This window comes from Carex rostrata, chromosome 31, assembly GCF_964058835.1.
Source record: "Carex rostrata chromosome 31, lpCarRost1.2, whole genome shotgun sequence".
NCBI classification, from domain to species: Eukaryota; Viridiplantae; Streptophyta; class Magnoliopsida; order Poales; family Cyperaceae; genus Carex; species Carex rostrata.
The window spans coordinates 1723304-1750420 of record NC_135948.1 but is presented as its reverse complement, the minus strand read 5'-3'; the positions used below and the strand labels follow the sequence as shown (position 1 = coordinate 1750420).

The 27117-nt window shown below is 33.5% G+C and overlaps 3 protein-coding genes across 3 annotated transcripts; 1 reads left to right on the top strand and 2 right to left on the bottom strand.

Moving 5' to 3' along the window:
- Positions 1-2316: 2316 nt before the first annotated feature.
- LOC144547445 (Transducin/WD40 repeat-like superfamily protein) lies at positions 2317-6546 on the top strand. The gene is made up of 10 exons (XM_078296098.1): positions 2317-2647; positions 3171-3274; positions 3932-4032; positions 4118-4184; positions 4275-4374; positions 4448-4561; positions 5439-5576; positions 5670-5757; positions 5882-5928; positions 6153-6546. Exons 1-10 carry the CDS (start codon positions 2549-2551, stop codon positions 6294-6296), a joined length of 1002 nt encoding a protein of 333 aa, XP_078152224.1. The 5' UTR covers positions 2317-2548; the 3' UTR covers positions 6297-6546.
- A 2602-nt stretch (positions 6547-9148) lies between these two features.
- Positions 9149-13745, bottom strand: LOC144547444 (Calcium-binding EF-hand family protein). The gene is made up of 5 exons (XM_078296097.1): positions 13235-13745; positions 11417-11713; positions 9858-10076; positions 9641-9769; positions 9149-9553 (listed from the first exon to the last, which is right to left on the bottom strand). The coding sequence occupies exons 1-5, from the start codon at positions 13505-13507 to the stop codon at positions 9326-9328; spliced, it is 1146 nt and encodes a 381-aa protein (XP_078152223.1). The 5' UTR covers positions 13508-13745; the 3' UTR covers positions 9149-9325.
- Positions 13746-15907: 2162 nt separating this feature from the next.
- Positions 15908-20463, bottom strand: LOC144547441 (uncharacterized). The gene is made up of 7 exons (XM_078296096.1): positions 20150-20463; positions 18969-19019; positions 18646-18744; positions 18378-18434; positions 18227-18290; positions 17517-17729; positions 15908-16814 (listed from the first exon to the last, which is right to left on the bottom strand). The coding sequence occupies exons 2-7, from the start codon at positions 18998-19000 to the stop codon at positions 16353-16355; spliced, it is 927 nt and encodes a 308-aa protein (XP_078152222.1). The 5' UTR covers positions 19001-19019; positions 20150-20463; the 3' UTR covers positions 15908-16352.
- Between the last annotated feature and the right edge of the window lie 6654 nt (positions 20464-27117).

The following is a 27117-nucleotide window of genomic DNA, read 5'->3' as shown; positions in this document are numbered from 1 at the left end:
ATTATTGATATATTTTAGGTGACCCTTGTGCAAACAACTATTTGTAATAACTTAGAGGAATAACTTATTAGTTATTATCAACATTAATTATATAAACCGAAAAAAAATATTATTATAATATCTACTGTGGCCAGTCCTTTAAAAAAAAATTATATATATCTACAGTGCACTCTTGATAATGGTGTATTTAGTGTATATAATAAGTCCCACATGAAGTCAAGCCTAGCCAATTAGCCAAGCCAAGCCAAGCCATTATACAAGCAGTAAAAGCCAATTAAGGAGAATTAATCAACCAAACCAACAATAAGATATTACACCTTGGAAGGCTGGGAGCTATATAAAGGCCTGTACCGACTTTGGGCAACTGCAATTTGAAGCTCCTGTTCTCATATCATAAAAAAGCAACAGAAAAAGAACCAAGGAAAAGAGGAAATGAATACAGCAAAGAGTGAAGGGAGAAGGGAATTAGAGGAGGGACCGATCACATGCATGCCGAGATTTCGGGGCCTACGTCCGGCCACTGCAACGCCAGCTGCACCCACATCGCTACTCGAACGGGCCCGCGAGGCACTCCTCCGGCTTGTCATGTTGTCTGTTGCCACAAAAACTGTGCAGGTGCGCCATGAGAAAGCAGTGTCGATTGGTACAGAGATGCATGGAGGCGGATATACCCAATTGCCTGATTCGTACCGGAACGAGGCGGTGAAGGATTGTATAGAGTTCTTCAAACGATCGGCTGAGGGCGAGAGGGAGATTGTTGCATAGCCCAAGTTCACAATGAACCAAGAGACAAGAACATGGAGGTGTTATGGTAGTCTACAGGGGAACATGTCCATGCAAATAACTTCTTTGTTAATTTCTTCTTTTTTCTTTTTCAATTACCTGTGTGTTTGTTAGCTAATTAATGGAGTTAGTTACTGTTAATGAGGTGTACAACATTAGAATTTGATAATTTGTAGTAGGCGTACTATATGGCTTTCCATGCATGTGAGGTCTTTGCTCATTTGAATTGGTGTACAAATGCAATTTATTAAAATTTGTTAAGAAACTTTTTGTATTGCTTTCTCAAATTTAAAGAAGAAAAACAGCAACTTGATGTTGTTTGCATTCAATCATCAGCGAGCGAGAACTGCTAATAAGATTCCCAAATCTTTTGTTTCCATTATTTACTGATCTCTTTAAAGTTGTTTACAAGAAGACAGGCAGGTCCAACCATCCACGTAGGCAGTGGGTCCCAAGTCTTATGTGGTCCCCTCTATTTTTTTTTTTTTTACAAGGCGTATTAATTGTTTTGCAGCTGATTTGAATCCCTGGCCAAGTAGCATGCGCTCTGGCTCGAAGTCACTTAATCGCTGTTTCTTGGCATTATATATAGTGTGATCAAATACCTCATATCACCCAAAAAACAAGTATTTTTTTTATAACCTTAAGAGATCATGAAGAAAATAAACGCACTATAATTTTTTTATTCTCCTTATTTATGGACTCATGTCTTATGGTATCGTGCGTAACGAATTCAAATTTCTAATAGGCTTGTAAAAAAAAATTAATAGACCAGCTTATTATTTGAATTTTGAAATATTAATATTAAGAAAAAGGTTATGGCAATTTCGGAAGATAAATAATTTTTTAGTACCGGAAATTCTATTTCCATATTAAAATTATAATAGGTGCCGATATCAACTTATGTGAGTCCGTATCCCCTCAGGTACCTGAGGTGCAATTAATAAAAATGGACGGTCCAGATTACTTCCATCCAGGCTAAACTCAATCCAATAGCTGTTGAGGCTGGGGGGATGCTTTGAGATTCGTGCCAAGTGAAATGAATGATCCAGATTCACCACTTGCACCTCAGGTACCTGCGTGATGCGTATTCAACTTATGTTTCGTCTGCTTCCAAGTTCCAACAAGGCAACAAGTGTAAAGCGGATTTCATTTTACCCTTGAACTAGGCTCCGAGCCTCCGAGTCAAAAATAGACTTATAATAGACCATAGTTATGGGCTTTAAAAATCGTAGGCCCATTATATATTATTGGTCTGAATGTCTGTTGTCACCCTTTCACAACTTTGAAACAACTGGGCTTTTCTAATTTAATCTTGGCCCATGTAACTGGACTGAAACAGCCAGTTACATAAGGCTACAAAATAACAGCCACGTACATAAGGCTACAAAATAAAATCAAAACGCAAAACCACGTAATAACAGCCACGTAATATCACATAAGGCTACAAAACAGCTTTCCTCTTTCTTTTCTTTGTTTCCGTACATAAGGCTACAAAATAACAGCCACGTAATATCACATATTCACATTCCAAGGAATAGGAAATAAAATCAAAACGCAAAACCCTTTCCGGTCTCTCTCTTTTATTTCTGCTCAAACCCAGAAACTCTTCCAAATTTATCAACCTCTTAGCTCCCTCTTCCGACCCCGATCGAAAAGTTAATCTCTCCTGAAGAGTATCAAAGCAAGACCGAGAAAGGATTTTCAAAATTGCTCCTTTCAACCCGAAATTGTCCCTCATTTTATTTGCCCCCCTTCAAAATAAATGGCGGAAAGAGGGGAGGAGAGTAAGGAGAGAGTATCGATGGAGTTGAGCGATGAGGTATTTAAGGCCATGGAGGTCGGGTTGGCTTTCAGAGATTATGTGAGTTATTATTACCCTCTTACCAGCATGCTTTTGCCTTTTGTTTTCGTATACCAGTCCAGTGGTAGTTCAAGTGTATTTCTTGTTGGTGAGAATTAATAGGTTCACCACAGTTTGATCTGTTTCAGTGAACTGACTTATCGTACCAAAGCTGTCATCTTTGATTGTTTTTGTTTCAAAACACCCATGAAAGCATTCAACTTTGGTTTGTTTCTGGTGATCATTGTTATTCCTGAATCCTTTGTCTTTATATAACTGCATTTGCTAGGTGGATAACAGCATGATCTGAAGTCAACAAGCTGAACTATAGAACTTTAGGTGCCAGGTTTAGTTATTGTTCTTCAGTACAATCTAGTATTAGGAAAACTGGAAAAATGCGCCTTCCGGTTTCTTTTGTGTTTGATAACTGATAGGGACCATGTATTTACCTTTGGAGCTGATTAAGGTTTTCATGTTGAATCTTAATTATCTTCATCTGATGTTTTGGTTTCTCCTGATATGCTAATATATTTGGTACTGTCAGAATGGTAGAATAAGCTCAATGGATTTTCATAGCAGAGCTACCAATTATCTGGTCACTGCTAGTGATGATGAATCAATCCGGCTGTATGATATTCAAAATGCTGTGTAAGTTTCTTATATTAAGTTCCGTTTGGATTTTATTGCGGGTTTAGATGCAGATGGTACATGTACATGATTGTATTTGCAAATGGTTACCAGTGTTTTAAACTTCTGCTAGTAAGGATTTTGCAAGTATAACCGTTCAGTTTTGAACAATTTTGGAGGTGTGCTTTATTAAATATCTTATAATGTTCCATCAAGTTTACTGGGCAAACATTTATATAAGCCAAAATTGTGTATTATACCATAAAACAGTTATTAATATTTAGTAATATTAAGTTCGGGAATTTATACCAAAGTGATGGTCCATACCAATTTTTTTGGGTCAATTGAGTTAGTTTTACCTTTGTTTGGATTGCTTGGTATTATTTACAACTAACGTTAATAAAGTTGCAATAGTTGATAGCAAAGTTCTAAATAGCGATTATAGCGCTATAGCTTTTAAGGTCCAAAAAAGCTCTAGCATAACCATAGCTAGCTATTTAGAATCATTATAAAAGAAAAACGGTTAATAGCGTTATAGCCTTTGAGGTCCGAAAAAGATATAGCACAGCTATAGCTATTTACAACCCTGGTTGATAGCAAGAAAAATGTTGGGTGTCATTTATCTTGGTAAAATGTGTGTATCTTTTTGAAATAAATAAAAATGAAATTTCATGACAGATGCTTGAAGACGATTAATAGCAAGAAGTATGGTGTTGATCTTGTATGTTTCACTGACAACCCCGCCATAGTGTTATACTCCTCCAAAAATGGCTGGGATGGTAATATTGTTACAAAATTTCCTTTTTATCATATTTTTATTTTGTTTTAAATCAATGACTGATTTGGGTGTTTATAACTAATCAGAATCCCTGCGCCTTCTTTCGCTGCAAGATAACAAATACTTGAGATACTTTAAAGGCCATCATGACAGGTACTGTAAAGAAAAAAAAATTACAAGTTTCTGTGTGCTTGTCCAAAGAAGCCCCTGAAATAACTAACATTTATGTGTTCTTTTGCATAGGGTGGTATGTCTATCACTGTGTCCAGGAAAAGATACCTTCATTTCAGGATCTCTTGATCAAACTGTCTTATTGTGGGATGCAAGGGCTGATAAAGCTCAGGTACTAAATTATAGCTTCACAATGAATAATAAAACAAGCACAAATATTATTTAAAAAAGTCGTACTTTTGTAGGGTCTTTTACGTGTTCAAGGGAGACCGGCTGTTTCATTTGACGAGCAAGGGATGGTCTTTGGTTTGGCTTTTGGAGGCGCTATTCGGTTATTCGACTCCCGCTTTTATGAGAAGGTCCGTCATGTTTTTGTCCCTATTGACTCGTGCCACTTTGATTCTACCATCAGTTTGCAGTTTGGAGAACGCAATAACAAATCCTAATCTTAAAAGTTGATGTGGAAAATGAGTAATTTTCTTTGAAAAACATTTGACCAAAAAAATCATACCATTTGAAAATTCGCTTAGATTTCCATCCATTTTTGAGTTAAAACGGTTACAGAGATGACTAGCCCACATCAGAAAGTTCAGGCACCAAGTGCAAACTTTTGGAACTCTGGAGCAAAATGGGAACTGATGATATCTTATGCTGCTACCGCTAATAAGTTATTGTTTCTATATCAGATGCATATCAACATGGATACTCGTATGATATGTATGAAACACACTGCTTACGTGTCTATTAGGTTGACATTTAACTCTTGGCTGACACAAGTCCCTGATAGGGATACATCTAAAATTCTAAATACAATGTTTCCATGTAAAAATAGCTACTCAGATGATCTGAAAGCCTATTGCTGAGAAGGGCTTGCTCTTACATCGAGCAGTTTTATGCGACATAAATAGGATTTGTCTGGAGCAGATTTCTTTTAGCAATAACGTGGGACTATTATAGCAGTTGTCAGATTTTATTTCATAGATATATGTTGTAGAGATTTATGTAGACAAGGTCAATATTACTAATGGGGTTTTTGCACTATAATGTTTTCGTTATATCATGTTTGTATAAATGTTTTTTACCTAAAGACTAATTTGTTATATCAAACTTGAATACTGCAATCCGTTTATATATTGACAAAAAAGGGTAACTTCTAATTTTCCCGTAATCTTGTCCAGTATTGTGTTTCCATTAATAGAGAATCCTACAACAATAATGTCGTTTCTGTTAAATTAGGGGCCATTTGAAGTGTTTTATGTGGGAGAGGAACAGTCAGAAGCAAATGTATTGAAATTCAGTAATGGTGGGAGACAGATGCTCTTAACCACCACAGAAGGGCACGTTTATATCCTTGATTCCTTTAATGGAACCCCTGTAAATATCTCAGCTTCTCCATAATGCTTTTCCCCATGAATTTCAATTAAATGCACCAAATAATTACTTCTTATTTACCTTTTACTTCCCTAGATGAATACTTTCAAAGTAAAGCCTGTCTTGAGTGATGGCGGTACACTGGAGGCATCCTTTAGTCCTGATGGAGCTTATGTTGTATCAGGTTACATTTCTGCATTTATAACATTTTTAGCCTTCCCTTATGTGTGGTTTGCTTTTTGTTACTAATTATTTGCAATCTTTTTTTCTGTTGTTTTAACCGAACTTGGTTCACGTCTTTATGCCAGGCTCAGGTGATGGCAGTGTTTTTGCTTGGAATGTTAAAAATGGCAAGGTATGACCACAATTTTTTTTATTTATGTTTGTTCCATATTATCGCATCTATATTATTTCATGCACCTACCCTGTAATGATTTTATTTGTAGAAAGAGTGTCTACTTAGTGGTACCAGAGTGCTTGACTCAAATATGGAACCAAAATAGTTGAAACATATGTGAAATACATGGTGGCGGGACTTGAATTATTTTTTCACTAATAATAATGAACTACTATTTTTAGGTTGCATGTTGGGGCAGTACAGATACAGAGCCACCAATGATAAAGTGGGTCCCTGGTTCCCTTATGTTTCTGACGGGTTCATCAGAGTTGTCATTTTGGGTTCCTGATTTATCCAAGCTTAGCTCCTTCGCCGGCACTAAGTGAAATACACTTGTGACCTACTTATTTACTAGCTACTATACCAAGAAGGTGGCCTGTAGGCTGTAGCATTGAATTTTGCAAACCCCCACCATCTTCTATTATTGTGGCTAATCTTCCAGAAGTTTTGAGCTGAAGGGACCTACTTATTTTGGGTTAACTGTTTGGTAAGATGTATGCCATGCCCATGCGTTTGTAAATATTTAGTAATACCAAAGTTTATTCTAACTATATGCAGTTTCTGCACTTGTCTTTTGTAATTTTTGAAATCTACCGTGCTATTGCCTCAAAAGTAAATTTCAAACTTCGATTGAAGTAGCTAGTAAATTAATTATATAATAAACTTGTAAAATTAGTATTTTTTATTTATGAAAGAAGGTAAAAATTGACTTAAAAAAAAAAAAAATTGTTACTGTTTGAAACTATTTTTTATTATTTTTCATAAATTATAAAAAATAGTAAATTTTCAAAGTAGTACAAATTTTATATACAATCAATTTACTTAGCTACTTAAATTGAAATTTGAAGTTTATATAATAGATTTTTGAAACAATAGACTCAGTGGTATGTGATTAAAAAAAAATTCAATTCGAATTTGCATGAAAATATATGTTTCTAAGTTACGTAATAATTTGGCGCACTTTCTTAAGCTTGAGCAATTATTGGGCAAGAGAATGAGGTTTGTTTCATGGGTAATTATAATATCCCCACCTATCCATCTCTCATTTCATCCTCCAACTAACTTTCTATTTTAACTATAACTATAACTACTATTTCTAACAACCTTTATTTTTTTCCTCTTTCTCCCTTTCTCTTCCACCTTTATTTTCCTCTTTCACTTCCATCTTTTTCTCCCACCTCCGCCTCCGCCTCCCTCTCCCACCTCCGCCTCCCACCTCCCTCTCTCACCTTCACCTCACCTCACCTCACCTCCGCCTCTACCTCCCTCTCCCACCTCCGCATCCCACCTCCTCCTCCATCTCCGTTTTTCCATTGATAAGCTCCCCTCCCTCTCCCACCTCGAAATGATAAATACAATAAGCTCCCTCCCTCTTACACTTTCGCCTCGATTTTTTCCCTCTATAACTGCTGCTCCTGCTCTAGCGAACGTTCTGCCGGAGATCATCCGTCACTCCATCCCAATCAAGCACGCCTCTGCCAGAAATGAATACTTCAATGTGTATGAATGAATACTTCAATGTGTTTGAATGAATACTAGAGCACGTCTCTACCGGGTCAGATCTGTCACTGTCGATCGTATCAAAATAATTTTGTATATGTATATGCAATTAATCTTTTTCATGTTTATGTTCCATTTTCTCATGAAGTAGCGAGTTTTGCAAAGAACAAAGCTTTATTAATAGTGAATTAGGCCACTGCGTATTAAATAAATGACATAAAAATAAATTTTGAAAAAAAATAGAGATATATGAATGAATACTTGATGTCTTAGATATAAATAATTCAATGTGTATAAATGAATACTTAATATCTTATGTATGAATACTTGCGTGACAAGATATTAATACTTGTGCAACAGACAACTCGAAAGTATGTCATCATGGATCTCATTTGAAAGATAAAATTGTGTAGAAAACGTTCGTGGTTTTAGATTTGCAAAATTCTTCCCAGATCGTCAGAAATATTGGTTAGATTGAACGGATAAAAAAAAACCCACATCTAAAAACATGAAAAAAATGGATGAGTGATGTGTCCAGTTTTTATATTTACACTTACACGATGAGAATTAATATTTTCTCGATAAGAGATAAATACTTGTGCAACGGACAACTCGAAAGTATGTCATCATGGATCTCATTTGAAAGATAAAATTGTGTAGAAAACGTTCGTAGTTTTAGATTTGCAAAATTCCTCATAGATCGTCAGAAATATTGGTTATATTGAACGGAGAAAAAAAACCACCTCTAAAAACGTGTAAAAGATGGATGAGTTATGTGTCCAGTTTCTATATTTGCACTTGCACGACGAGGATGAATACTTTCTCGATAATGATGAATACTTGTACAACGGACAACTCGAAAGTATATCATCATGGATCTCATTTTAAAGATAAAATTATGTCAAAAACATTCGTTGTTTTAGATTTGCAAAATTCTTCACCGATCGTCAGAAATATTGATTAGATTGAACGAAGAAAAAAAAAATCCCACCTCTAAAAACGTGTCCATTTTTTTTTTAAATACTTGATATATTAGATATGAATACTTGATGTGTTATAGATGAATACTTGATGCATTATAGATGAATACTTGCGTGCGCCAGTTGTAAAATCTTTCAAATATTATGTGGTCCCCAAATAGTAAGTGGTCCCCTAGATAGTTAGTAGTTATTGAAGTAGTTAATGATTGGGGGATAAAATGGGAGATTGTTACGGGAATAGCTAGATGCTCCCTTGTTTCATTTATGAGTAACTGATAATGCTCGAAGCCTGTGATTTGTTGGTATCATCCCGCGATCTACCTTTGATGGATTGCCTCTAACGTAGCCAGATTATGGTGGTACCCGCTTGACTCACTTCGATTGGAATCCGATTTAGTTTTTGACAGCAGAAAATAATTCAATCAAAGAAAAATACTTCTATCTACGACCACATACTGCTTTCAAGAATCAAAGAAGAAAAGAAAGTTAGCCCTTGGTGAAGGAAGGGGCAACTCTAACATAAGAGGATTTAAGGGAGCAAATTCATTTTCCTGTAACACGGAATCCCCTCAGGACAGAGCTAACTGAAAAAAAGAAAAAGAAATACGGAAGGCCTTAATTTATAGCACCTAAACCTTTATTCTTTATAAAAAGTGCTAATGCTTTTGAGGAAACAGTGTTAATCAATCAAAGCTGCATTTCCTTATAATTAACTTTTATTGCTATTATACTAAATATTACACAGTGTGCATTTTTCTTGCATCTCCTTAAAATTCAGAGAGAAAAATGCATGTTATTGTCTCAGTTGCCAGCAAAAAGAATAAGACTAGCTGATACGATACTATCTTAAAGCATGTTACTCGAACGGTGGAATTTCATTCCACTGGTGAAACAGGGAGTGATGGCACATTTAACAGAGTCGAAGCAGAGGTAAGCGGCTCGTGCACAACAGAATTAGAAGAAACAAGTATCGCCTTTCCTTGCAGCTGTAGCATAACACTAGCCAGCATCTCTTTAAACAATTTCTTGAACTCTGCTTCATTTACGGCCTTCCCATCATCTATGCGTACCAATTTGAACGCCTCGTTCATCACTGCATCCATCTGAAATTATTTTGGGAGTCAGAAAGGTGGTTGTTTAACAGTTCAAGACAACAAAAATGTAAGGAGGGGGACCAGTTATTTACATACCCCATCAATAGCACCATAAGGAGGTAAATCGGCTGATACAGCTACTTTATCAAATGCAATCCGAAGGTATTCCTTGGAAGCCATGTTGGTTTTAGCTTTTGGAACCTCCTTCCATGCAGAGTCAAGCAACTGCAATTATAAAATACTCATTTAACTTCAATTCTCCAAAAGAAGAACAAAATGATCTTTTTGTTTGGTATATTTGCAAAAATAGAACCTTGTCAAGTTCAAATTTGTTCGCAAGTAGCCTCTGAACACCGCTTCCATCAAAGTTGTTGTCAGTGTGTGCGACTATCACTGGATGCTCTTGCAGCCGTCGTGTAATTATAACCAACAGTTTTTTGAAATTTTCCAAGAATACATCTTGGGTTGCTGGTATGTCTGGTTGATTCGAAAATAGTTCTTGTATTGCAGGCTCAACTATGTTACTAACCACCTACATCGAAAATTAAATCAAATTGGTATATCATAGTCTATATTAAAAAGAACATGAAAACCAAGTAAATCATAAAATAAAAGGTTACTGATAATTGTTAGATTAAGTTCTAATTGTTGACAACACTGATGATTTTATTAGCATATATATCTAATTCAAGTTCAACCACTGTTCATGTGTTTTGTTAATTTTATTGTTAAGTTCAATTAAAGGTGGAACTACCTTGGAATTTTAAGATAAAAATAAACAAATTCTAAATATGAACTTTAACATTTAGATTTATACTTTATTGCTGACATCATAACGTTCGCTGTATATTTTATTGCTCGTTGACTACTTCTGATCAGTAATTAATAACATTTTACTAAATTTTCAAAATATTACTTAAATTGCACAAAATTGAAAATTAATAAGCAATCTATATGTTCAACATTTTATTGTGTTTTTTTAATTTTATTGTTAAGTTCAATTAAAGGTGGAACTACCTGAGAATTTATATTGTTAAACACATGAACTACCTTTAATAAGCAATCTATATGTTCCACCTTTAATTGAACCTTAACCATTCTATATGCTCCTTTTACTAAAGGATGGATTCCCAAACAATAATTTTATATGCTCCTTTTAAAATATTAAATCTTAAAATCAAGACCCCATGTAGCTAACACAATTTATGTTGATAGATGAAATGTCATGCTAAAATAACATCATCGTTAATCCACATGTTATTGTCTTTCAAGAGAAAGAATCAGATACAGGTAATGTGCAGATAAATAGTTATTAATATTTCCCTTTTGAAATAGACACATCAATGCACCAATTTATTACCCCATTAGTTGACTAACCATAAATATCTATGTCGCAATATTTCAGGTATTCTGTGGCTGGTATAAGCAATGTTACTTTCAGAATTGATAACTTCAAACATACAATTACCTTCAAAAGAGGCTACAATTAGTGACCACAAAAAATGAACAACAGCCACAAAAGAGAACTAGGGATTTGTGAATTTTATTCACACTAGCTGCTGTACTTGATAACCAATGGTGGAGAAGTAGCTTACCAGTAAAATAGTAATTATTCGCAAAAACTGTAATTGTAGTTTGCTTATCAATATTTCCTTATTATGAAAAAAAAATAGCATGAGTCTCAAATCCAGAATTGTATGCAGAGAGAAACAAATCCATGACTTAATTTCCATGTCTATGTGTGGGTTGTTTGTGAATTACTTATCAATTACTCATCATGTCTTTCCTCATCAAGAATAAACCAACTAAACATAGAACAAGAACATTCTAAAATAATAATTTGCAAACAAAATTATAGGGATAAATCATTACCCATGGATCAGAGGAAGGAGGCATCCCATGCGAAACTGTTAGTTGCTTAACACCCTCCATCAAGCACTTGCGAAGAGACGCCTTTTCTGATTCCAATTGTGAAAAGATAGCTACTGCTTCTGTCTCAAACCCAGGCCTCTCGACAAACTCTTGCAAATCCTCACCATCAATCCTTAATATGACAATGGGGTCCCGCTTCAGCCCGGCAGCCATGCCTAACAAGATGTCTGATAGCACCTCCCGGAACTCTGTTTTGCTCACCTTCTCTTGCTTGCCGTGCGTGAACTCATTTAATACCTACAAGTTCGATATACTGGTTACGCTACGTGTTTCCGTACAAAACAAGTAATCTTACCCTTACTCAAAAGTTTTTTTGTGACTGGAATATAGTGAATAGATAAAGAAGGATAAGATTTATCACAAACACCTTTCATAATTATTCCTCTACCATATAAAACCTAAATGCACAATAGGAAGATGTCATCGAGAAAAGTGCATATTCCTCAAATAGACCAAAATGTAGACAATGTGTGTTTGAGTACTATTTACATATAGACTAGTAAATAACTTTAGATGTCCCAAACATACACATAATAAAAAAAAAATACTATGGACATTCAGATGTTAGCCCCGTTAGAGCAAAAAAAGTTTATTGTTAGCTATTCTTTACACAAAGATAACAGCTATGGGACTTCTCAGAAAAATGTTATTTCCTTCTCAAGGATGAAGCTCTCCCTCAGAGTATACTTTTGGTAAAATAAAGGGATAAAAGGATAACTCCCCATACTGATACACAAAATAAGAGCTATACTCTTTTTCTCAGTTTTATTCACTTTCAAGTACAACTGTGTGGACAAAAATTATTTACTTTCACTTAATAATTACTCTAACAAGCTCATAGGAACTAATTAAATGCAATTTTAAATTTAATCATATATGGTTTGCTTTCACTCAATGTCTTCAGAAAAATTCTCAGTAATTTGAATTCAAATGGAAATTAGTCTGATCTGAAGAATGCTGTTGCTCACAAATTTTCCCAAAAGCAGAAACAAGTTATTTGTTTAGAAGCTCGATGTCAATTTTTTGGCTTGTCGCATAGACATCAAATTAATTTATCCATAAGAGAACTTCATGAGCAAATGTATTGAACTACTGCAAAAATATCAGTAATAGATCAAACAAAGAATGTTCTAAACTTCTAATACCATTAAAATATATATCAAAAAATGGTGCTTGCAAAGGTTTGACGACACCTTACAGTAGTAATGCATGCCACTGCCCAACATATTCACTAACTTTAAGATTAGAATTATTCTCTTTTTCCTCAGTTTATTCCCCCTTTCAAGTATAGCATTAATCAAAAGACTTCAAAATCCAAATTGATAAAGAGATCAACAGTGAATTTTAAATCAGTTCCTTAAGAAAAAACTGGAAAAGCACCCACGCACAAATTAAAAAATGCAAAAAATATTTTACTTGATTAATTAGACAAAATATAGTTTAAAAGGGCCAATTTAAAATTTTGAACCTCAACAGTTAATTACTGGTATTGGGTCAACAATCTTAAAACGTCATGACCCTCTTATTCAAAGAAGATCAGTCCTGGAAAAAATAAATTGAGAACCCTGCATCACATTGAAAAAAAATAAAATATATACTTTCGAAGAAGATAAGTAATTAGTCGTATACACAAAACTTACTAGATTTAACCTTGACCAAAAAACACAATCCCAAATTTACAAGTACAATACTAGCAAACTGCTATCTTCTAGACCAAAAAAAAAAAACAGAAAAAGAATAAGAAAAATGTGCACATACCTCTGAGTAGATATGATCAGACTGAGGCGACGAACCATGAGCTGGCAGACCAAGAGCAGCTCCAATATCAGCAACAGCAGGTTGCAGTTCCCCGACCGACAGCTTTCCGTCGCAATCCAAGTCAAGTTCTCTGAATTTGTGCTCAACAAAACTATTGAACGCTTCCTTGTTCTCCACCAACTCCTCTATTTCTCTCCCATCCACCACAGTCACCTCTTTGCTGCTCCTGTTGTTGTTGTTGTTGTTGATGTTTATCCCAAGCAAACCCTCCATTTTATCTATCTGCCTCCTCCTTTTATATCTTTTAGGTGCCTCTCTCTATCTCTATCTCTATCTCTATCTTGGTGAAAAAAGTGAGAAACAAGAGCGGGTTGCTCGTGATCTTTCCCCTTTTTTTTTCTTCTTTCGGTTGCTCTTTTATGCCTCTCTTGAGCTCTCTGACTAAGGCGAAGGCACCTCTTTTATAATAGAGCTTTACTTTTAATGTATGCTTAGAAGAGGAGACTAAGAGGAGAAGAAAAAGAGAGGAATGCACCTGTTAGTCTGCTACCGGACCACCCACAAGTGTAGGAGTGTGACACGTGTGTGGACGGTTCTGGTAGTTTCTTCTTCTCTTTTGTACACATGTGGCTTTTCAATATGCTACAGCTCATGAAATTGTTACTTTAACATAGAGCCGTGTGGTCATACACACACCTGGGCCTTATTTCTTCGGATATATTCGTATGAATAAGAAAATATAGATTAACACATTGCGGTTCAAAATGGTTCAATCTTATCTAGGGACACCATCAGAATAATTCTGAAAGTATCTTTATAAAATTATACAGAAATGTATTATTAAAATTTCAAATGAATGCATATACTGCACGTAAACACGATCATTTGAAAAATGGTTTCATATGTGTGGATGTGATTTACATGTTATATTTGTTCAAGTAGCAAGTCAAAATTAGATAAGCACGAAAAGTGGGCCTCAATTTATAACCGATCAATCTAAGCGACGCTACAGAATGGTATGGAAAGATGGCCACATAAATTCGAACAGTCGCAATAATCCAAAGGCTCCTTTTTTCATAAGGTTCCCATCTAATCCCGGATTTGCCTACGGGTTTCGAATCAAAAAAAAAAATAATCCCGGATTGGGATTGGCTTGCATCATCCCTATCAAAGGGTCGGTGCCTGTCTCTCTGTCTTTTTCAAGATCTCGTGATTCTAAATTTCTAACGCACTGTCGTGTTTTTTTTTTTTTTTTTTTGGTTATAATAATTTTAGAACATTTTTCTAGGTGCTATTTCAGGGGATATAACGTACTGTCGTGTTTTTAATTTTGACAATGCTGCCAACACTTGAAGTATTTGAATGATTAGTGGGGATTAGTTGCTCTCGTTTTTTTCTTTATTCAACCTGAAAGCGCTAGAAACTTGACAGTACCAAGGATTGATAAATTGGTAGGTATATATAATAGTATAATACACATACGATTCTGTATTCTAGCTTGACAAAAATGATTAAGCAACCAGAAAAATAAAATAACATTGCAGAGCCGACCAAAGTGAAAGGAACTTCCCCACCGAAGATGTTGTTATCAAGTCAAGAAAGATTATATGATGTAAATATATCATGGTAAGAAACACATGGTATGCACTTAAAGCACGGCAATAGTTTATAGTTCTGAAGATTATTATAATAAACTTGTAAAAAAAGCATGCTTAGCAGGTATACCTTACTTAAAATATGAGTGGCAAGACCTATAAGAAGGATCCTGATTTTGTCCGGACATGTATTTAAGAGTTGCAACCCATGATTTTCTGGTTATGCGAGACAGTTGTCAAGCCATAGTTTATTAATGGAAAAATTTCTAGTGTACCCATGAAATTTTTTAAAATAACCAATATCTCCATAAAAGGATCATAATATCCAATATCTCATAGAAATTTAACATCATTTCTTTTAGAGTGATACTTCTATGAACACAAGGACCTATTTGTAAAATGAACATATTTTTATTTTCAAAGTTCAAACAGTCGATCTGAACCGTTCATCTTGTTCTCCATATTAATATGTGCTTGGAGACCAAATTTTACTTTTTTTCTGAATTTTTTTACTATTTATTAAGATGGGTACAAAAAATATCAAATTCAGACCATTGAATTTTGTACCCATATTAATATGTGCTTGGAGACCAAAGTTCAAACAGTTGATCTGAACCCGTGCCAGCCTTTGCCTTTCTTTTATCCCCATCTATTCATTAAGTTGGTTTTTCAGAAATATATCCCTTCCTTTCAAATGAAGATATCCATTTAAATTAACGACGTGATTGAATTTTAAGTCTACGATAAGCTTCCAAGGAAATTGAAGCAAATTGCTAGCTATTTCATAAACCATTAACAAGGAGAAAATCGGGGGCACAAAATTTTGGAATAACCCGCATATTACGATTCAGGTGGCCCTATTCTTCTAATCTGATTACCTCTTCGGCACCACTCGTACTTATGCTGCCAGTAAAAAAATTGGCCCCAAAATCATAATATTATAATTATAAAAGGTAAATTTGTAACTTTTTAAAGATGGTTCTTTAGGTCAAATTATGCAGCATTTAGAAGGAAAGTAAAGTTGTAATTAATGCATTTCACCAAGATTAAGCATGAAGCACAAAACCAAAAAGAGTAGCACTACAAAATTTGTCTACAAACCCAAAAATATGTACACGTCCATTTTCAAATTATTTACATTCACTAAAATCAGCTTCAGCAGTCCCCAATTCAAATCAATCACCAGCTAATACTTAAAAGAAAACAATAAACTCCATTCTAACCCCCACAACAAAGAATAAAGGGAGAGAGGTAAAGAAACAAAAAAAAAACACAAGAAACAGCAGATACCAAGAGCAAATGAGCCCAAAAAATAAACAAAGAAAGAAAAATAGGTTTCATTCCGGACCTTGCTTTTAACAATACTCGAAAAAGAACCACCTACTGCTACAGAAGTCCCATTTCAGGCCCAAAAACAGGTCCTGTATGAAGCTTCTGACAAAAGATCAGATTCTTTTTGAAACACTTGACAAAATCCAAAACAAGGCCTGAAACGAAAATTCTAAAAAAAGGACTAACTATCATTAAGCAGGAGCCATAGGACCCACAGCGGAGGTAGCCACCCGTTTGCGTAGCCTGGCACGGGTTATGCGTATAGCCTCATCCATTGTAGTTTCTTCTGTTTCAGCAGGCAACTCATCTGCCTCCAATTCTCCTTCCTCCGACACCTCTTCTGTCATTTCCACCTCCTCTTCTTCTTCTTCGATTATTGCTGGGGGAGCTGACGGTTCTGGGTTTGTCAAACCAAGATCCGGTTCAGCGCCTACAGACTTAGGAGTAGATTCAGTTGAGTCACTGGTTGTAGAAACCAGAGGGACTGGACCGGACCGTCCAGATAAAACCCGGCGCAATCGAGGAGGGGCTGGAGCAGTTTCCGGAGGTGGATTGGCAGATGTCGATGCTGTTTGACGATCTGGCACAGGTCGTCGGATCTGTGTTGGCTTTTTCTGCTGCTGCTGTTGTGGCACAGTAGCGGGTGGCGGCTTCTAAATTTTTCAAAATTATAATTTGTGGTTAAATAAAGTTTAATTACCTTCCTATGAGGTCTGGTACTCTGACAGAGTGAATTTGTTACAATTAAAAAGAACATCAATGTGTTATTTGTTTCCTGTACTGAAGTTTGTTAGAATTTAAAAGTACAACTTCATGAACTCATAGAGATGGAGCGATTTGGAATGGGACTTTGTAGGAATAAATAGATGGGACATTATCAGAATATATTGTATATACCAAGAGCTGTGTAATCAAGGTAACTGAATTGTTGTTCCATAAAACAAATGCCAATTCAATTAATGATTTTGTAGCCCATCATACCCAGCATTGTAATATTTTGCAAATAAGACAACTTCTTAATATTTGCATAAAACTACCAGGTTATTTGCAAATACCACCCATGTGTTAATGCTAAAGTCAAGTCACCAATAGATGATCAAGTTGGTCCGAAATTTGTTAATGTTAATTCAACCTGAAATAACCTCGATCATTTAGACTTGAAAAACAAAGCTTGCAGCAAAATCAGGGAAAATTGTCAAAATATATTTCTATCATATTAAGATGAAAATATGTCAGCACGTTGGGTGTCAATTGCAACTAGGATGAAAACTACTGGTAGAAGTTTGCAAAGAACTCTTCAACCTACCTCCGTAAATTATAGTACTGATCAGGATTAAAATAACAAATTTGGATACCTGAGCAGCAGCACGGCGGGGCCGATTAGACTGGCTGGCAACATACTGAAGAACATCAAAGAAGGTGCTTTGGCTGAAATTAGCGGTTTTCTGCCAATACATAGCAACTATATCAATGGCTCTCACTCGCAATTCAAGTAGGTTGCGGTCTATCTCACTTTCATGCTTTGCTAGGTATGGCTTAAAGAACCCCTCGTATATATATGTAGTCCCCTGAAACAATATTTTCAACTTATATGCAATGAAAGCTATTCATAAAAAGGAAAAAAAAAAAATTGTAACCTACAGCCAGTTTGCGACTGCATTTGCAAATGTCACCTCACATTTCAAGTGTCCACAACTTATACCCAGCATGTATTGTGTTAGATATTGACATTTCGTGGTATATTTAGAGTATTTCCCTAATATGTTAAATAAAAATACGAGTTAATCTTGCTGGATTGAAGTTCATACTCATTAATTGTGAAGCTACCTGTGTGATTTTTAGTGGACAAATTAGTCATGGTTTGCTTGAGTTTTATTTTTCTTTTATTTCTTAGGTTTTTTTTTTTTTTGTTCTGGCACATATAAATCATTTGGCTATAACCCAAATTGAGGGCTTATTGCAAATAAGAAAACTTAAATGATAGGAAAAACTGTAGAGAGTGCAGTGCAATCTGAAAAGGACTTGAAGAAAATAATCAAACATGTTTTAAAAGTTAGGCATTAACCTTTGTTTTAGGATACCACAAGTATATGAAGAAAGCCAACTTTGCTTCACTGTACAAAGGTAGCCTACACCAACAAAGTTGCGACATTAGTTAATACTATAGAAAGCTAAAGCACAACTAAAACACATTAATACAGGCTAATTAGATTTACCATGAAATCAAAGCATCACCAAACCTCTCCAGAACAGTAAGAAGAGCAACTAAGATCCTGAAAAGGACCAAAACAATGTTATGAAACTAAATAGAACTTTCCATAAAAACCCATTCATCTGATTCTTTTCTAATTTCCTTATATAGTTTCCACTCTAACAAGAAGCTTTCTGCCATAAACTCCAATCAAAATGACCAACAAATTCTACGAATAACAGTACACATTATTGTATTGTACTGGTACCAGAATAGATTTACAGAAGGCGTACCAGTATTGGCACCAAAAGAGAAGCTGCTCAATTTCTGGCTTGTTCAGTTCCACCGTCTTATAGCATTCATATGCTGGGTATGCATATCCAAATGCCAACCTTAAACAAGAATACAATGAAAGGAGTTGTATCTCTAAAATTGAAAAAATAAAAATGCTTATTCGTCATGTCTAGGTTTATTTTGCAAATACAGCGGACAGTTATCATGACAATTATTGCTATTCGCAAACAACATTTAAGTGTTGTTTGTAAATAGGATGTTCATGCTATTTGCAGAAACAAAACCTTAGATCAATTACTTTAGTAATGGTGAGAATTCTTACAGGAGTATTCTTGACAAAAAACCTCCCATCATATTGGACTCTGAGCAATATCTACATGTGAATCAGAAAACAAAATTCCTTAGTGCAAATTGTACATAGATTGTTCGCTAATTGAAATGTGTAAATAAAAATTGAAAGAAAATGGAAATTTGTGGCTCTTATCAAAGGGTAAATAAACTCCAACAGAAGGGTATATTTGGAATGGTGTTTGCAATTGTTCAATGGCAGACTCAAGTACAATTAAATTAGAAGGAATGTGGCCATCCATTCCTCAAATTAAATTAGATAAACTGATTGCTGTGAAGAAAGATCTCTTCTCTGGTCAAGATATTTGATGGAATTGCAGAATCATAATCTGAAATTTAATACATTTCGCCAATTCTTACAGTGAAAAACTCGTGTAATACTTTTAATTTTTAAAAAAGGTATTTAAATTTCACAAAACTTCTCGTTGTTGACCAATTTGGCAAAAATCTTATATCGGAGTATCTCAACTTTTCTAATTGAGGGAAGAGGGACAGTGATAAATTCTTCTCCATTTCAAAGAAACAGGAGAGCGCATCATCCTAAAGGATACTAACACCTAAGCATAACTATACCGCTTAGGTATGGGACAACTCCGGTTGAATTTTACAAATGGAGAAGATCCGAAGTCAACAATTTTAGAATCTCATGTCGGATATATTTCGAATGTCAAGAGATATTTGGATAATTTAACCAAAAAGGAGTCGAAATGAGGAGGCACAGCTATTTAAACAAAAGCATAGGCGTTCGGTAGAGTTGATATAAAAAATAAAAAATAAAAAACTAGGAATCAGAATTGATAATCATCGACCTATAATTAACAGATCAATACAATAAATAGCCCGATATAGACTAAAGTAAACAAAAAAATGCGTGAAAATACTAAACAAGGAAGGATTTCTTTTTCTATATAGACAATGTCAAAATGTGTGAAAAGAAAACAACAAAAATTAAAATTTTGTAGATAAATTAGCACAATATAAACCATTAAACATGGAATCACCAAGTCCTAAAGAGAAAATAAGCAGATCGAGTGACCACACCGAAACAAGATGATTCTTGTTAACTTATCAATGCCTCCGTATAAATCCCAAACATGCAACCACAAAACGAGCAAAAAGTGGCGAAGTACTGTGAAAGAAACTAGATCGCGATACCTTTTTCGGAGACGAACAATGAGGAAGAAAGGTATCGATTGAACAGAAGTAAAATCGCCTGATCGGATGCCTTTGAGAATACGAAATGAAGGTCAGCTCCTTTATTTTTCCTTATTTTTTGATTTCGTAGGGGTATTTAAAGAGAGAGAGAGAGTACTGGAGAAGCAGTCCGGTAACTATAGAGAGAGAGAGAGAGACTAGGTGAGGTGAGCCTCTTCTTGCTCTCGTTTCTCTCTCCAAACAACGGAACCTGTCTTCCCTGTGTTTGAACTTTTTTCTCTTTTTGTCAGAACACAAATGGGACTTTTGCACCCTCCCCCTCGTTATTCTCTAATATTTAATTCTGACGTCTTTTATAGGTTATTTAAGATTAACTTTATTGTCGATAATTTTTTTTTTCTGTTGCAAAACATTATCTACAGTTTTTCAAGATATAGCAAATAAAACAAAATGTTACTAAACTTATTTTCGTTAAAAAGATACTAAATTTATCTAATACAGTTACTTAAATCCGTTTATATTTAGGCCTAACCTTCTGCCGGATAACTCAAAGAAGCAAAAAGTTCTAGCCCACATGTTTCAAAATAGTGTTCAAACCAAAACTTTAAATTTTTGTAACGTGTTATAATTTGTATATAACATCACAAAATTTGATGTAACCCAAAAATTATTTGACGATTTATGAAAAGATTTTAAAAAGTTTAACGAATAAACTAATCTTGAATATATATATATATATATATATATATTTTATGAAAGACCAAGTAAACAATGCAGAATGCAGCATCATGTTAAATTATTTTATTTGCACAATTTTGTCAAAATATCAAGAGAATGTACACGAAATTATATGTTACTTTAAAACTTTATGTGACTTTGTTTTTTCGCATATTATGTGCTGAAGCCTCAAGAAATTTGAATTTGAATTCAGCCATTATGTCTGAAGAGTATTTTCATTGAATGATCTAATTTTATATATTGTGACTAATCAGAACCATTAACAAAAAGTATTTTATTAGTGAGGAATTATATTTTTTATGTTTAAAAGTTTATTTTAAATAAGGACTAATAAATCTTGGTAATTATTTATTTTTAGATGCCTTTTAGGAGAAATCGAAGTTGTATTTTTTTTAGAGAGATGAGACATATCATTACAAGTCCAACTTGTGGTTCTCTAATCCAAAAATTAAGGAATTTATTTTATTCAGTATTCAAATTTTGTTGTTCATATATTATTAATATAGTTACGCATTATAAAAATTAAAAGATTTCGCTTTCCTCTAAAGGAGAAAATAGAATGATATTAAATGAAATACAGTTTTTCTCTTTATCATTGTTTCTTAAACAATATACCATGCAACTTCTCTTGCGATCCAATTACAATGCAATCGAGAATTACGTAGGTTGTAAGTATTTGACACAGCCAACGAATATTTTTCTTTTTTGAGAGAATAGTCAATAGATATTTTGATATACAAACTTAGTGCTTAAGATAATCTTAACGATCTATACTTAATAAAGAGATTTAAGTTTGAAGGCATTTTACATATGTCACCGTTGTTCTAAAGACAACTTAAATGGAATGAATGGTTGCCTTGATCAAAATAATTTTTTTTATTTGCTTGATTTGTAACCCAAAATAGAGAGGGAAACAAAACAAACAAGGCATGATGCACAAACAAATTCACAGAACAAGAGTACATTATACTAAACATGATTATTAAAATTTTCAAATAATTGCTTGTGTTTATACAATAGATTATTTATATTATTAGAATGAAAACAAACGAATAAGGTACATTGCTTAAAAAAAATACAATAATCAGCTTCAATAAATTAAGATATGTTTATCCTTACACGGGCTAATAAGGGGTAAAGTTCCTCCAACAATTTAAAATTTTGTAATTTTATCAATTAAATTTTGTAAATTTTATATACATTAATATTGTATTATTTATCGTCTTATAAAATAAAATTACACTATATTAATTTTTTCAATCTTCATCTCAATTTTCTAATTCAGTCCTGCAAGAATATATTCAAAATTACTTAAATCCAATTTGAGTTTCTCAAAGGATACCAGTGAAAAGCTCCAATTACACTATTCACTATTGGCAGCTGCTGCCAGTATTTTAAAAAAAAAACCTCCAATTATTTTCTCACAAGGTATATGTGTGGGTTTTACGGGCGGTCGCACTCGTGACAACCGTTATGTCTCATCCAGTACTCGACACGTGTCCAGAAGAAACGGTAATCTACGCAAAGAAAAGCACGGATAAGTATGAGTATTCATAACTGACGGTCGTGATTTAATCAATTTCTACAGTGACCGTCAGATCATGGCTTGTTGTGTTATTGGTATGTGGGGTACATCTTGTGTACGGATAATAGATCTTGTCTGCGCACTCAAATGCTCTGTTTGCTTTATGCGGACGTGAGCAGGGACCCAAATTACCATTTTTAACTGCCCAAATTATTCCGAAAATAGAAACGAAACGAAAACAATCATTCATGAATTGATAGAATTTTTTTGTCTCTAGACTTGTGTTATCTGGTTATTTATTTTAGGGTCCCTCATCTACACTAATACACCGTAAAATAAAATTAAGAAGAAATTAGAAACATCTATCAAGCATCAAACTACTAAAAATTAAATTAGTTTTAATTGTAAATCTTTGCATTCGTATAATTAATTTTTAATTACTTTTAGCGTCCACATCAAGAATTATTACTAAAAAAATAGTTAAGATCTAGAAAAATGAGAGCCAATAAACATAGCTAGAAAGTGATTTCTTTAAAAAAATATATTCTAAATTAGAAATTATGCTACTTCCCTAAAAATATAATAGAATGTGTAAAAACTATGATTTTTTATGCCTCGCATCCTTATCTCTGTTTTTAAAGACCAAATAGTTTATCTGAACCGCTCAGTATGATCTCCATATTAAAATTTGTTTGGAGATCAAATTTTATATTTCTTTGGAAAAAAAAATTACTATTTTTTAGATAGATACAAAATCATTATTTTTGGACGGTCCAGAATCTTCTGAAAGATAGTGATTTTGTACCTATCTAAAAGATAATAACAATTTTCAAAAATATAAAATTTGGTGTTCAAGTATATTTAAATTTGAAATCATATTAAGCGGTTCAGATGAAATGCCTAGACTTTAAAAAAAAAAAATTATATTTGAGACATTTTAACCTGACTCTTTAATTAATACCCACAAAACAAATTATTGTTCTACTTTGTATTTGTTTTGAAATGTTCTTATGAAGCCATTTCCGGCGAGTTAAAAGAAGCCAATTGTTACACATTCTATTTATTTACTACTATATAAATTTAATGCTACGTATATGTGGTCAATTGTAACATTATATATTCATATTTGAAATTAAGAGACCAAGGTACCGCTGTAAAATTTCCACGCTGAAATTGCCACAAAAGATCAGAGTGGGTTACTAAACTTGTGCATTTAATATTTTTCGGTAGAACATCGATCATAAATTGACCAGCAGTTTATAATGGGCAGCCACCTCTGAATTTTGCAATAGGAGCTTTTGAATTCCTCATTTTACGCCAATAGCTGCGCTGCCATTTGTTCCCATTTGTGTCTAGCTAGAGATTCGTATTTAATGTGTGTTTTTCCTCTTGCAGCTAAAGAGTACAAGCAGGAGTCACCGTTTAGTAAAATTACTGTGATGGTAAATTCAATCAATTGTTATCCTTATGCAATTCAGAAAGTCCAATTTAATTATTTTAGTCCAGACTATCCAAATTTACAGCAATGGATAAACTTTTTATAATTTAGATATATCGTATGTATAATATTAATTTCATGCAATTTGAATATTTTTTATTCAACTATAAAAGTTAATGAACTGAAACAAAATTTTCAAATCGCATCTATTTTAGTTAACATTTATATTTATAATTTTACTTCTTAAATATTAATATTTATTTTGATATTGTCACAAATGTTAATTAAATTTATTATTAATATATAATCTATCAAGGTAAATGGATACGGATCGATAGTGGTAAAACCATATCCGTATCCACTTTTATTTTTCAGATACGGATAGGGATCAGATATTAAACAGATACTGATTAGATATCTATTTTTTTTTTATAACAGTGAATAACATATTTTTTTCATGATATATATGTATTATTTAAATACAAAAATTAAAATTTAAAACTATATCCATATTCGTATTCGTACAGATATTCGAGTATCAGATATCCGTATTTAATTTTTGAATACCAGTCGGAAACTCGGAATAATATCCGATCCACCCCTAAATTTCAGGACAATCTCTATTTAAATTACTAGCTACTGCCTAGTGCCAACTAATGCAAGAAGGCGTCTCGTGTAAAAGATTCGACCAGCTATGCTCTTCCGTGTAAAAGAACATAATTTGTACCATAGAAATTTCCAAAAAGGACACGACAAGTTCCGTGAAAAATCGTAAAGCTGAGAAGTGCAAACCGTACTGCTTGTCTTTAAAAAATGGGGAAATGGGGAAATTTCATGTATACCCCTCAAAAACATCAAAATTACGTATTTATCCCTCTAAACATCGAATTAAGTATTTCCTCGTTAAACTTTCAAAATTCACAAATTTACCCATTTTATTTAAACTCATTTTAAATTTATAAGTCATCCAATTTACCCTTTATTAAAAACATAATAATTGTAGCTTATTGAAGAAAAAATCTCGATCTTATATTCGATTGGTTTTTGAGGACAAAAAAAAACTAATAATGACGAGTAGAACTAGGGTGTTCTAAGTTTACCAAAGTTACTTGTAAACTTAATTTTAAAATATATCGGATTGGCTTCAAATAACGAATATAAAACCGTTGAAATCTATATACTTTATTGATGCATCTACATGTAAAAATTTTAAATTTTCAAATTAATTTTGTATAGAGTCATGTGGTAAAAAAATGATTAAAAAATGAATGTATTAGAATTATTTTACAAACCTTTTAATTTTTTAAAGGAAGATACGTAATTTTGAAGTTTAGAGGGAAAAAATACACAATTTAAGTTTTTTAGGGGTACATCTGAAATTCCCCCTAACAAAGTGGAACTGGGAAGCCATGTTTGGTTAACGAGTTAAAGGCAACCACGGAACCACCTCACTTTTCTCAACAATCATTACCACTTACTATCTAATTTAATTAGTAGATGATTTTGCATCATGCACTTATAATATATTTTCCTTGTGTTCTTCTATTCTAAGTTCTAACTAATGTTTGTATCATCATGCAGTGTGTCATAACCATAAATTAAACTGGCCACCTACAATAAGGGCCTGTTTGGCGCACCATCGGGAATGGACATGAACACATGAATTGAACTGATTTTTACTGTTTATGTGAGAAAAAAAAAATCAGTTGAACTGAATTTTTATTTTCTCACAGAAACAGTAAAAACGCCGAACAGGCCCTAAGTGAATTTTTTTGTTCTTTGCGAGTCTGAGTGAACCGTCAGACTGAGAGGCCCTTTGCATCTGCCGCAGAAGATCAAGATACAAAAATCCTTTTAAATGTAGGGTTAATCATGATTGATGGAATCTTGCTTCAGCTCTAATTAGTTCTATTTTGTATGTGTATAATTGACATTTGCACAAAAATGATACACAATCATTGTCACATCCTTGTACGGCTATATACTTTTGCTTTTGGGGCTCTTTTTTTTTTTTTGTTTAGAATCAACCTTCTCGCTTCTCTTATGGAAAATAAAATTAGAGGTTTGGTTTTTCGAAGAAGCATCTCTACTGTACGAATAAGAGACATTCAGAATTTAAAATGTAGAGGTTATATATAGAGAGAGATCAATTATATAAATTTTTTTACAGAAAATGAGAATCAATTTTATAATATCGTGATATTTTACTATAAATTATATAAAAAATTATATATAAACACACAAAAAATAAGAGCCAAAAGGCTCTATTGGCCCTTCTACAATCCGCCCCTGGTACTATTACTATTACTATTACTATTAGAGCATCTACAACGCAGATTGTTTTTGAAAGAAATAATAACTTCTCATCTCCCACTGTGTCAATAATAAGGTGGTAGAGATTTTTTTTTCCGAAAAATCAACAATCCACTTCTATTTTCAACGACCATGATTTGTTTTTGTTTTTGTTTTTTTTTCTAAATACAAAAATAGGAGGGTTCAAATGCCTTCATTTTTAAAAATTTAAATAACTCAAAGTTTAAAACTTAAACATTAAAATAAAACTGTTAGATGTGATCTATGTTATTTTCTCTATGTGCCCATAAAAAATTATCACATTTTGATTTTGCTTTTATATGAATTAATAAGTTGAAAAATCAACGTCTAGATATACATTTTTACAAGCTCAAGATGACAACCAAAATAAAGTTGAAATACTATAATTTTTTACACGTGCATTGATAAAATAATGTAGTTCATATCCAACAGTTTTATTTTGAATTTTAAGATTTAAATTTTGAGTTATTACAGTATTTAAAAATGGAGGCATGATGGAGGCACAAAAAATAGAGGCATTTGAACCCTCCTCGTAGAGAAATTATCTAATTTTCTGAATAAAAAATTAATTTTGGACTGCAAATTAGTTTTCATCGCAAATGGGTTTTAGTGGAAGCTTCATGCCAATCTGTTTTCCTTTTCTTTTTCTTTTTTTTTTAAATAATCATCCCTATCTGAGAAATATGTTGAAAGCAACATTAATTAAGAAAATATAGCCTGATATCCATCCAATAGTCACGGCAAGCGATTAAAAAACAATTCGGGTTGATTCTTTCATAAAATCGCGTTGATTTTCTTTTGCTTTGGTATTACATTTGAAATTTCCATAGCAGTCTTGAGATCATAGAGTTAAAATATTAATAATTGACAAATACTTCACAAAAAAGAGCCATGCTTGCTCATGGTTAAGGCTGTTAAAATTATAAAAAAGAA